At 37.6% G+C, this 13,493-nt stretch overlaps 1 protein-coding gene across 5 annotated transcripts in view; it reads left to right on the forward strand.

The window, feature by feature from the left end:
* The window catches only part of mybpc3 (myosin binding protein C3), a 69,546-nt gene that overhangs the window by 22,057 nt on the left and 33,996 nt on the right, over positions 1-13,493 (forward strand). For 4 of the 5 annotated variants that reach the window (XM_035417794.1, XM_035417795.1, XM_035417796.1 and 1 more), the window contains exons 8-17: positions 2,389-2,448; positions 2,891-2,893; positions 4,951-4,974; positions 5,460-5,623; positions 5,841-5,973; positions 6,409-6,411; positions 7,491-7,615; positions 8,230-8,335; positions 9,551-9,717; positions 13,018-13,183. In XM_035417794.1, coding sequence (XP_035273685.1) covers positions 2,389-2,448; positions 2,891-2,893; positions 4,951-4,974; positions 5,460-5,623; positions 5,841-5,973; positions 6,409-6,411; positions 7,491-7,615; positions 8,230-8,335; positions 9,551-9,717; positions 13,018-13,183 — 951 coding nt within the window. The remainder of the gene's footprint in view (positions 1-2,388; positions 2,449-2,890; positions 2,894-4,950; positions 4,975-5,459; positions 5,624-5,840; positions 5,974-6,408; positions 6,412-7,490; positions 7,616-8,229; positions 8,336-9,550; positions 9,718-13,017; positions 13,184-13,493) is intronic. The other variant, XM_035417797.1, reaches the window with a different exon arrangement.

Genomic DNA, 13,493 nt, shown 5'->3' on the forward strand with positions numbered 1-13,493 from the left:
CACCACTGTAGCTTTTCAAAACACTGGAGCCAGCTGCACAAACAGGCCCCTCTCAGAGTGGCTTTTGCTTCTGGTTGGTTGTAAATCACCGGATGTGCAAAGACGTGAGCTTTCAGTGCCACCCCATTCTGGGAGGGTTGTGAGTGATCTTTCAGAAGTAGCCCTTCGACCTAATCCCCTTTAAGAACTTTCACAGATACAGGGCACTCATTTAATCCCAATCGTGTCATGGAGAATAGGTGCCAGAGCTCAGTGTGAGATTAATGGGAAAGTTTTCTGTCTCCCTTGATTAGTTGTCTTTGTGTCTACCTTGACATATCTCCATCCATTATTGCAGATTATTGACTGCTCCAATGTCCTTTACACTTTTTACATGCCATATTACAGCAGTCATTATTCAGTGTTTATACACTATGATGTCACAGCTTTCACAAAAATGTACTTTTTTTCATGCTGTTAGTTCCATACCTTTCTTTTTCTATGGCATGTTTGAAGGATAGCATGTTTCAGAATTTCCACTTACTACCAAAGCTATTTTAATACATTAAGGTTTATTTAAACCTTTAGGTTTGTGGGTGACCGTTGAGTACTAGTCACAATTCATTGTTGAGTTATCGCTTTGTGAAAAAAAATAAGCTTCATGAATTGTTGTTCATATTGAACATTTATATTCTGTTCATTTTAAGACACCAGAGGCAGAAGTTGAGTCAGATGAATTTCCATAATTTAGCATATCATAGTCATACAAACATGGTATCGAACATACGTGAGTCTGGCAGCATGGGTCAGTTGCAGTTTTCAACAGCACTGTTGAAAATTGCAGCTAAGACCAGCTGGGATTCTAAGCCGGTTTAATTAATTAATTTATTTATTTATTTAGGATCCCCATTAGCAATACATAGTGTGCAGCTAATCTTCCTGGGGTCCGAACAATATGTTTTAAGCTGTGTTTTCGATACTTATAGCTGGTCTGTGGGTGGTCAATGCTGGTATCTAGCTGGACTGAACTGGTCAAAGCTGTTTTAGCTGGTTGAGTAAGCTGGTGGTCGAACTGGTGGACTAGCTGACTATACAGGCTAGTCAGCTGGTGAACAGTTAGTTGACCCACTAAAAGTGTCGAAACACATCTTAACCAGCTTGACCATCTCAGGCTGGTGTAAGATTAATTTTTTAGCAGAGAGGAACTCAACAGAATAGCATTTTTACAGATTTTCCTGAAATTACCTACTTTGATAGAGCTTGATTGCAAACAAGAATAGTTAGCTAGAATACAAAGGGTTTGGATCAGAGCTATGCCTGCTTACAGATAAAAAATAAAATGCGATTGTTAGAAAACCATGTTTATATTTGTTTGCAAAGCATTAGGCTTCAGTTTTGTTGGCAGAACCCTTTTAAAAGCAAATAATAAATAATTATGGCAAACATTAGGTTACATTAACAAGTTAAAAGTTAAAAATACAAGTACCCAAATTCAAACCACATGTTTAACCAGCTGATATGAACTAGCTCACATTATACACCCAGTCTAGCATTGCAAAGTGTGTTTGCATCCACCTGAACAAGGAATGATGTCTTCAGCAAATTGGCTAATTAGTTGATTAGCCAGCAATTTACAGGTGCTCTTGGCTAACCCTGTTTGGTATTATTGAGATAGTTTGAAGTCCTTGCAGAGGCGTGCTGTGACAGTTTCAGTAGTTACAAATGAAACTGTTGAGGACTAGACGAGCCACAAAGACCACAAGAATTTTTGAAAAATGTTAATTATATGATTTTTTAAAAGATCTCCCTAAAAACTACCATGCATTGCCTCTAGCAGCTACATCGCAGCTTATCTTTCCTAAACTGTGACCTCTCCATGACAACGTCCTTGACAGCGGTAGATGCCAGTTAACTGCTGTTTACATTCATCTGCAGTAGGCTAGCTAGCTAGCCTAGGAGGCTCCCAGAAAGTAAATCAAATAACTAACATCACAATATTTTGATGTACTACTATAAGGAGACTAGCTTTCATTCATTTGCTATACACCAATGCTAAGGACTGAACTGTATGAAAATGATATTGCTTTATTTATTAAAAAATTACTCCTAACTCCAGTTGACTTATGTTTGTCAGACTCATGTATGATGATACAAAGTCTGAATAAAGGCAGTTTTACTAACACTGATGCTCAAATGTGAAATTTTCATCTGACTCAACTTTGTCTGAGTGATACAACTTGCACATCTAAAATGAACACCGTACATTTAATATACACTGCATTATTGATAATTTACAATAACAGTACAGAGCATTAGCATCCCATAGTGTTATCTTTGGCATAAGCAGTTTGATCATGCACTACATCATGGGTGGCCTGATTGTCTGTGTGCTGCAATTTCTCACTGCAGTAGCATTGATGGTGGTGAGGAGGCTGGAGAGCTGGACTTCAGTGCTCTACTGAAGAAAAGGTAAAGCTGTATATGAAAGACATTCTTTGCAGGAATATATATATGACTTGTATTTTTAAATGTGTTCAATAATAAATTGATGATAGAATTTCAGGCAGTTGTAATAATAAATATCGGTTAATAATAAATATCAGTGAATACAACAGCAATGGCCACAGTGATTCATTTTGCTGTAAACATTTGTAGTATTTCATATCATTGTAGGATTACACACAGTTTTAGCAAATTATTATTATTATGATTGTTACTTTCCCTTTACCCTGAGCTGTAAATTGTAGTGCAAATAGCTAGACATTGTTTATAAAAAGTAAGGGATAAAGTAAGGGGTGCTAATTGTTTTCACAAATACATTCAATGGCTGATAGCTCCTTTCCTTTTCATTGGCTGGCCTCATTTTGCTGAACCACATTGACTCTGCTGGTGTTCTTATTTCCCTCGGCAGAGAGTAAGTACCCAACTAACAGGGTATCCAGATGCCTGGCTGCATGGTCCATTTACTGACCCAGTCTCATCAACCTCATGTCCCTCAGTATCCCTGCTAGAGGTTCCTCTGCACAATACCTGGTTCTAATCTGCAGTGCTGCATGTGTGTGGAACTCATTGCATTTGTCTGTGTAATGAGGTTGTGATTGACTCATCATTCCCCATGTTAGTCTTTCAGCTGTCACCAGTGTTTCTTTGTCTCACAGCTGGGTCGACAATCCATTTCTATTTTTTTTTTAAAACTTATATTGTTGTACATAAAACAAAGTAAATGGCTGTGATTAAATTATGATTCATGATAATGAGATATACACTTGAATGAACAAATTTGGTGCAATTCAACAAATAATCATGTTAACTGAATGGATTTGCCCAGAAAATAGCAGCAATTTGCAAAACAATAATTTATCATGAACAACCGTGTACAGACATTTACACAAACATTTTACACAAACAAAAAATTTTAATGGCTACTTTCAAAGCATATCATTCCATTTACAAATGATCTAGTTTGCTAAATGCTAACTGCAGATGTAATGCCAGTAAATGCCAGGAATGCCAGTGAATGCTTATGGACTCCTTCGAAATGTTTATAATTTAAAAGCAACAATACACAACTTGTAAGAATCTGAACATTTTTCATTTACATGTAAATAGTATTCATTGATGTGATATACATTGATGTAGGTCTATTTTAAAATAGACTGTATTTGTTCTCATCAAACCAGAAGTAGTCAAGATCTCATTGATCTCATTTTCACAGACCCACTATCCTTAGCCTGTTTTTTTTTTTTTTTTGGTGTCAAATGTTTTGTGACACACTGTAGAAATCTATACACCATACAAACAATTGGCTATTTATAATTTAGATTTTCTTATTTAAATTATTTAAATGCTTTGTGATTAACTGTTCTCAGGAGTCACCAGGATTTGTTAAGAGGGATTCTAAAAAAGGCCTATATCCACTGCATATCACTGGTTCCTGGTAACCACAATGATGAAAAAAGCACTGAAAAAAATCTATAAATGTGCGCAATCCAGCCACAGCTGTTCACATTGACTGATCCAACTCCAGTTCTGTGTACACTCGCAGTTTTTCTCTGACACCTTATCCATATACACTTTCAGAAGGATGGGTTCCAAAAAGCTCCTCTGTCTCCATAGAGCAATGGTTCTCAAACTCAGTCCTGGGGGACCACTGTGTATACTGGTTTTCATTCCAACCTCATCTGAAATCCCAGAATTTTAAAGCTGTTTTTCTTAATTTGGTGCTTCTCATGTGTTAGAGCTGGGGTCCCCAGTCTTATCCAGAAAGGGCCAGTATTGGATTATACTAATCAAGGTGCTTAGCAAAGACTTTAGTGGTTGATTAGTAGAATCAGATGTGTGCACCCACACTGGCCTTTTCTGGATAAGACTGGGGATCCCAGCTCTAAATTTTAGTCATGTTAAAAAAAATAAAAAATAATATTAGAGATCATTATATACTTTAGTTCAAAAGTCAGTCACAGACCCTAAAGCTTGGTTTGTGATGTTGCTGTCACCCATGGAATGCTCCACACCCACCCTGGATTCTAATACACTGTAGCATATCCTCACCCCATCTGCAATCTTACTGTACACCTCACCTCATTTGTCAGAACACCAGTTATATTGCAAACATGTACTGTTTTATAGTGTTGTTTATGATTTCCTAATGTAAGGATATGCCTTAAAATTGTTCAGTATCCTGCATTGAATTGTGAAGTCCATAATGGATCTTTGACCGCAGTCAATGAAAGAAATTATATTTTGAGTGCCACAGAAGTTTTTCTCGTTTTGTTTTAAATGATCTTTCAAGAAGTTAGTGGGTGCTTATTCTTAACTGGGTGCATGTTATGTGCTGTAAATACTAAATTAGTCTGTCCCTCAGGGTACATCTACAGCTGCTGACCGTGTTTGATTGAGTTGTGTGCATATTAACAAGTTCTGGTTTGTCTTGTCATGCCTGCCTTGGGTGCTGCCTCTGAATGAGTACAGCAGTTTTTTAAAAGCATCACCGAGGTAAGGAACTCTCCCATGGCTAATTATGCTTTAGTATGTTTTGTGAACGTAGCAATTCTCCCCTGCATTGTCACTAGATTATTGTTTAACATATCTTTATTGTTTAATTATAAATATACTGTTTCATTGTAAACAGTTTTTCCTTCTACTATGAAATGGTCATTTTAAATTGATTTTGTGTCTTTGAATTAACCATTTGTTGTTGTTTTTTTTTGTTTGCATACTGTCTGTTAAAGTATATTTTTCATGTGCAGACTGGAAATGAGCATGTACATTGTATTTGTAGATCTCATTCTCAATGAAATTTTCTCATTGTCAATGAAGCCATTTATTCAGATATTCAGACAGAAAAGAGATAAGGAATGTTTTGGCCTTTCTGTAAAGAGCAGAGGTAGATCTGCTATTGTATATCAGGTCTCTGTGAACTCAGTTCCCTGTTTAAGCTTGTCTACTGGAAGACACGCCCTTTCTCTGTGCTGGTCCAGATCTGTCCAGGTCAACACAGGGCCTGAAGTGGATGTCTGGGAGATCCTTCAGAATGCGCCAGCCTCAGAGTATGAGAAGATTGCCTTCCAGTATGGCATCACTGACCTACGTGGTATGCTGAAAAGATTGAAGAAGATGAAGAAGGAGGAGAAGAAGAGTGCAGGTGAGTGTTTCCTGACTGAAGAAATCTACCTATGGTATATTCCTATCCCACATATATTATAATTAGCATGTTTGATCAAATTGATTTGTATGTAAATGGTCCTAACTACATGTGTCGGCCAAAAGCACATAAAAATACGACAGGTTATTTCCTTGGTATATTCCACTGAGCATCAATATATTACATCAATATATTACTTGTGCTTTTAAAATGTCAGCATTTCTGAAGAAGCTGGAGCCAGCCTACCAAGTAGAGAAGGGTCACAAAATCAAACTTGCCATTGAAGTGGCCAACCCGGATGCAGAGGTGAAATGGTTGAAGAATGGTCAGGAAATCCATCCAAGTGGGAGGTACATATGAGTGTATTCATCATTTTTCTAATTTCTGCCTGTACAAGCTGAAAACTTTATTTTGTAATTTTCTTTGATTCAGCGTCCAATTTAGACCTTGAAAACGGGACATTGGACTCTTTAGCCAAAGACTTAAATCTTTGGTACTTAAACACAGAGCAAAAACGAGAAGACACTTTGCAAATCCAGGACTGGACTTTAAATTAAAAAACACTGGCAACTGGTTCTGTACTTCATTTTTCCTGATCACTTGTATGACAGGCTGAATGAGCAAAAAGATGAATCGAAAGAACAATTACCACAGGAAGACACAAGCCTCTTATTCAATTGTACTGTTTTACAAACAGCAGTTTAATTTGTTTCCTTTTTTATTTCCCCCTTCCACCCAATAAATGATTGATTGACTGCACTGAACTCATTGGCTTTCATCCACAGCAAGTAAGTAGCTATAATGCAGACAATAATTATGAATGTCCCTGTAGCTATCATAAGAAAGAGATGAAGGGTATGTTTTTACTGCCAAGGGCTAATTATAAGCTAGTTTTGTATGTGTTGTAGTTCCTGCTTTGAAGCTGTCATTTTGTAGTGTCAGAGAGAGTTATATTGAGATGGCAGCTGTTACCCTGACCTTATATTGGCATTTAATACAAAGCATACAAGTACACAAAAGATTGTTATGGTCAACAATGCTGTACTACCCTCTAATGATAAGTGGGTTTAGGGGTAGAGAGCACCTTGCAATTAATTATTTCCCCCCAAAAAAACGCACCTGCCTTATCTGCCCTTCTAAAGAGTTGTGAGTGAAGATAATGATGCTATTTGTTCAAGCAGTGGTTACATGCAGTATCCCATTAGGTGAATGGGTATTTTTCTGCATTTCTTAACTAAAATGATAAAATAATCAGACCTTAAATCCAGGTACCTTAAAAAGACTTAAAAAGGTTTTGAGTTCCATATGGCAATTTTGAGATTCTAATATTTTACTTCTATTACTGCCATGGTTTCATAAACTGTACATAAATAATTATCATAAATAGTTATGTTAGGTGGTTATTTATCACCTCCACTATCTACATAAAGCACAAAATAATCTTTAACAGCCATTTTCTCAAAAGGACATATTCCCCATACAGGGGTATCACAGTGGGGGAGAATAGTGGAACCGACTACCCAGGCCTCCAAGGCAGGACTAAGAAGTTTGTTTTGGCCTACAGTTTTAAGTGGGCCCACAGAGGCTGCATATGGACAGGGCACACAGTTTCATGCTACACCCCTGCCCCATATGTTGGACAGGTTATCTCAACTTTAAAGGTCATTACAGCCACAAAAGTTAATGTACAGCTTTAGTGTATATTCTACTAGAAAAATTTATTCTGATAAAACAGGGATTTTTTCCTTTTTCCTCTTACTCCCCTGTAGCTACAGGACAATTCTTCGTTCATAGGCTATACTCTGAAAAGTTTGAGTGTTCTGTGTAAGTTTATATGTCTTACCATATTTTCTCTTTGTTTCTCAAGGTACATATTTGAAAGCATTGGCAACAAGCGGCTACTCACTATTAATCACTGTTCATTGGCTGATGATGCTGCTTACACCTGTGTGATCGGAGATGAGAAGTGTTTCACAGAGCTATTTGTCAAAGGTAGCCTTTCAAACCCTGAGACCACAAAAGTGAGGAATTACAAGTGCCTGTTAGTACAGCAGTGAAAAAAAGTTCAGAGAAAATACAAATATCTCCTGGAATCTTCCTGGTTTGCACACATAGTATCCTCTATCATTGCTAAATTTGCTGATTTTAGTTGGAGTTCTTAACAACTGTTTGTTAAAGTAATGACTATTGCCTGGCTGAGTTTAATAAGCAGAATATAAGGTAGAGTGAAGAGTTGCAGGCTGGGATGGAATGAACTTAGCCTAAATCTGTGGTGTTCCGAAGTAAATCCAAAGTAATTGTGAAATTAAATTCTAAGACTTCCTCATTTCAAGCATACTACCATGTACCTTTTTTTAAACTGGATTTGCTTTTCCATAATGTGTGTTGTTTTGCCAATACAGTTAGGCTAATTCAGCAACTGGCAAAACTATCTTCCCAAGCTGTTTGTGAGGAAAACATTTATTCTCAAGTGAAAGCTAAGAACAGATGTTGATCAAATTCAGGCCTCACATTCAGTGAGGAGCCCCGTGTACAGAGCCCTGCATTACAGAATTACTGTGTTCCTCTGTCCGCCCCCCCCCCCTCCCTTTCCCCTGTGTTTATAGAGCCCCCTGTCCTCATCTTGCATAACCTGGAGGATCAGATGGTGATGAAGGGAGAACGTGTGGAGTTTGAGTGCGAGGTGTCTGAGGAGGGAAGCCCTGTCAAGTGGTAAGAAATCATCCCAGGTCTCAATAAGTCAGTTTAAAGGACTGACATATCCTTCCCCTGAACCCAGGTCTCAATGCGTAGGTTTAAGATACAGTTACATATCAATTGGACAGCAAATCTGTGGTATGATGCCCCATTTGACAGCAGGGATGTTATAACAAGCAGATTCAAATAAACTAGCAACATAATGGGAAAAACTCCAACATACATAAAACGCAGCAATTATGATTCATGTAATAAAACTGCATTAAATTTACAATAACCATGGCCCTCAGTTATTAAATTATTGCATAAACTGCACTGCATGTATTACAATACTATTTAATAAAAAAAAAAACACTTCTGGCATGTTGTGGGGGTGTGTTTTGTGGGTCTTATGAAAAATACATTACAGCATGATGAGATTACCTGATCTTGGGGAAACCTTGTCTGAGGTTTTATCAGAAAATAAACATTTATATGTATGTGTCATTAATGATTTATTGTTGTATGCATGCTATACAGTGAACACCTTTCAAAATTCCCATGAACAACATTATCAAAATTCCCATGAACAACATTATCTCTGTCTTTTTATACAGCCTTTTATCAGCTCCAAGATATTCTCACTGACAGATCTACTTGCCAGTGGCCATGGTCTTATTTCTAGCCTCTCATAATTCTGTGAGGAGCTGCCACACAAGCCATTTAACATTTCTGAGTTGCTGTCCTTTATTCAAGCAAGAATGTCAAAATGAATTATGACAGTACAGATGTAAACCAGGCCAGGCTTGTATAAAAGGACCAACAGGACATAAGGCACGCATAGCTGTCATATGTTCAAGATTAAATTTTGAATAGCTTCACCTCTGAGATAAAATGTTTAGCTGATTTTCACTATGCATATCTTATTGTCATCATGATGTAAAGTCTAGCCCTATATATATATATATATATATATAAACACAATTAATTTTGACATTTTCTCATTATGTGCAAAGTGTATGCAAGGAACTGAATTAAAGGGATGTAATCACAGTGTGAGTTACATGACACATTCCATCTTTTCTATCCTTCATGTATTTGGGTAAAAGTAAAACAAGAAAAATCCACATTTGCTCCAGTTTACCCTAAGTCGCATGCTCATGCTTTGTTTATGAATAGATAGCTGTCCAGAAAAAATTGTCCAAAGATGACTTTAAAAAAAATGATAAAAAATGTTATTTGTGAAATCAGGGAAAAGGATGGTGTCGAACTGACAAGGGATGAGGCATTCAAGTATCGTTTCAAAAAGGACGGAAGGAAGCACGTGCTGATCATCAATGAGGCCACCAAAGAGGACTGTGGCCACTACAAGGTGAAGACCAATGGGGGAGAGTCCACAGCAGAACTGCTGGTGCAAGGTAAGTGCATACGGTGGACAGTGAAGACTAGGGGAACATTTTCACCGAAGGACTGCAAAAGGATTGTTGAAGATCCAAAAGCTGTAAAATGATTCTCAAAGCAGGGAAGAAACAGTAGTATTACATTGGAACTTTGTAGTCTTAATTAAAAAAAAATCTATTTAAGCCCTATTCGCACAGGATGTCTGTAATGCAATTTTTACTCATCATGTGGGGAATTGCAGGGGAGCATTTGAACTGGATGAAATATTCCCTGCTTTTTCACCATAGCTACTCACTGTGTCACAGATATGAATGGGATGTAATAGCATACAGATAGCCAGAATGTGATTTTTCCTGCTTTAAATATAAAAAGAAGGAAAACCCTGATCACTGCACCTCAGTGCTCCTATTTGTTGAACTATATGTTACAAACATAATTTCGACCCTCTGGACTTCACCTGACCTGATGAAGACCCGAGGGTTGAAACGTTGTTTGTAACTTAGTTCAATGAACGGGAGCAACGAAGAACATTGTGCAGCGTTTTCCTTCTTTTTACATATGAATTCTCCCATAACCCCAGCACCTCCTGAAAAACTGGCTTGTACATGGTTTCCTACCTTGGTACATGATTTTTCCAGCTTTACCATAAATTCCTGCCTTTTGGACACAGCATTCCCATTTATTTCTAATAGAAATTCCTGTACATTATGTAGCAAGCAGTCTTACTACAGAAAATTTGGCAACACATGAAATCCATTTCATGTATTTTCCTCTGAGAGCTTAGATTTGTTGTCCTTTAAATTGGTGTTCATGCTGAGGTGGTTGAGCACCTGGAATTTTAAAAACTATGAAATTTATTGTGCAGTGTCTCCACAACAGGCTCCATATTTCTGGCAAGGAGAAATGAGCACTAAAACTTAAATGAAAAATTGCTTGCACAGAGATCTCTATTTGTACTAAATTAGTATGATCTAAGGACCTGAGTTTGACATGAAAACAGTAGGCAATTTGGGCTGGAATTTTTACTATCCTGATCTATAAAAATTACAGACGTGTATGACTCGTATGGGATTAAAATCTCAAGAGTAATAGGTAATAAATACTGTACAATTACAGAACATCCTCGGATTGAATCTGACCCATGCCAGTGCCGAATGTGGCCGGCTGCTCCACAGGAAACATGATCACTTATAGGCTATTGTTATTGTGTCAAGGTTACTAAGCAAATAAAACTTCGGGGCCAGATGTAGTTAGAAGATATGGCTGTGATATTTTTTCTTTGACAGTGAACTTGGCAGATGCACCTATATTATATTACCACCTGCTCCTGTTTCTCCACAGGGTTTTATATCCTTTATCAATGGCAAATTTACATTTTTACACTGCTATAAATAAATTAATCCCTGTATTGTAATTAAATTACAGGATTTTGTTGCTGTAGTGTACATTGTGTTGTTGGCAATACACATTAATGTTGTTCATAAGGTAACAACAGCCATCACATATTCTCTTAGCATTGTTGGCACTGTGGTGAGACCTAGACCTAGGGGGTATACTATGAAGGAAGCTTAACACACACATTGTTTCTTTGCTTAGCTGGCTTCACAAAACATAACAACCGCACTCGGGATTAACTGGTATCACAAAGGTGGTTACTAATTTATTTAGTGAACATGGGTTTTTTTTATCAAGCTCAGTGCACGTTCCCATAAGAGTGGCCGTGTTGGCAAAAATGAGCCTATAGCAGTACAACATGGACCATATTCGAGCAGCGTATTTCCACAACAATTAAGCAAGGGGCAAAAAATACCTTTACCTTACTGCTTACTAAAGAATAAACCTACACGCTCAATAATTGTCCTACAGTTTATTTCTAATGTGACAACTGCTCATTCTCGAGCTCCTAAACCTTACACTTGATGCAGCTTATTTATAATATTGCCTGAAGCAATCACACTTCATAAACTCAAGAATTATGGGCCTCAGGTGACTGTCCCATAATTAAGGAAAACAGCTATGAATGCGTACTGATCAGGAAGCTTGCAAATGTATTGTATTCCCTCTGTTGAGAATGTAGTTTATGTCTTTGTGTAGTGTATTCATGGGAAAAGCCAGTGGATTAATTTGGTCTCTGAATAATCTCCAATCCAATAGTATGGACATAACCTGCCCCAGACCAGATTAGCCGTGCAGAAAAAAATTACCATAGTGATATAACCTGATTTAAAGTGAGTCAGCTTTGTGATATGGAAAACCCAAAGTCAAATTTTAAATTAGCTAGCTAACCCTGTAGTCTCGCTTCGTTGTACACCCCTATGATAGCTGGGGATTACTTTGCCTATTTTGTATACAAAGACATTTTCTCATTTGAATATATTTACAGCTGATCAGGTCATTGTGCCAAGTACATGTCAGTGTTTTCTTTGCATGCAGTTCTTATTCAGGAATTCTGTTTTTTTTATATACAGCGATATGCCATTCAATATACCAGTTGTGTTATTTGATAAATACGTTTTTCTTTTTTAAAGAAAACAGTTGTTTGTTCTTCATGTGAGTTTACTACATACACTCACCGGCCACTTCATTAGGTACTTGCTAGTACCAGGTATGGTCTTCTGCTGCTATAGCCCATCTGCTCAAGGTTCGACGTGTTGTGTGCAGACATGCTCTTCTGCATACCTCAGTTGTAACGAGTGGTTATTTGAGTTACAGTTGCCTTTCTGTCAGCTCGAACCAGTCTGGCCATTCTCCTCTGACCTCTGCCATCAACAAGGCATTTTTGCCCAGAGAACTGCCGCTCACTGGATATTTTTTCTTTTTCAGACCATTCTCTGTAAACCCTAGAGATGGCTGTGCGTGAAGATCCCAGTAGATCAGCAGTTTCTGAAATACTCAAACCAGCCCGTCTGACACCAACAACCATGCCACGTTCAAAGTCACTTAAATCACCTTTCTTCCCCATTCTGATGCTTGGTTTAAACTTCAGCAGATCGTCTTGACCATGTATACATGCCTAAATGCATTGAGTTGCTGCCACGTGATTGGCTGATTAGATATTTGCATTAACGATCATTTGAACAGTTGTACCTAATGAAGTGGCCGGTGAGTGTATATAAATGTGAAGTTTAATGATCACTGCTCTGAAGGAAATTAACATTTGATATACCTCAAGGGCTGTATATATTAGTTTAAGTGCCTGAATGGAATACAGTCTAGCATCGTGACCCTGATAAACATATTGCATTTCATCTCTTGGAGTAGAGATACCTGCATGTGCAATATAGCTTCTTACAGCTACTGTGTCATCTGACTGACAGAGAAACAGCTGGAGGTTTATCAGAGCATTGCAGATCTGACGGTGAAGGCCAAAGAAGAGGCAGTATTCAAGTGTGAGGTTTCGGATGAAAACGTGAAGGGCATCTGGTACAAAAATGGCGTGGAGGTGAAACCTGATGCAAGGACTCACATCACGCATATCGGCAGGTAAGCAGGATAGGTCAACAAGACCTGTGGAAAGTAAATAAGGTTCAATACAGGATCCAGTCTTAACTTTAAGACAATTATTTTGTGATAAGAAAACTTTTTTTATTAGAGTTGGTTGGTTTTTATCTTTTGGTAAGAAACATGACTGCTTTGAGTCAATACAGCTAGCCTATTTTGGCTCTTTTATATGTGGTAATTGAATGTCTAGCTTACCATAAGGACATGTAACGTTTCTTTTTAAGAATATCCTATTTTAAAGTTATTAAAAGATGCCATATTACAATATGATAATCACAAGGCAGCAAAATAT

Source organism: Anguilla anguilla, chromosome 5 (genome assembly GCF_013347855.1).
Source record: "Anguilla anguilla isolate fAngAng1 chromosome 5, fAngAng1.pri, whole genome shotgun sequence".
Classification (NCBI taxonomy): Eukaryota; Metazoa; Chordata; class Actinopteri; order Anguilliformes; family Anguillidae; genus Anguilla; species Anguilla anguilla.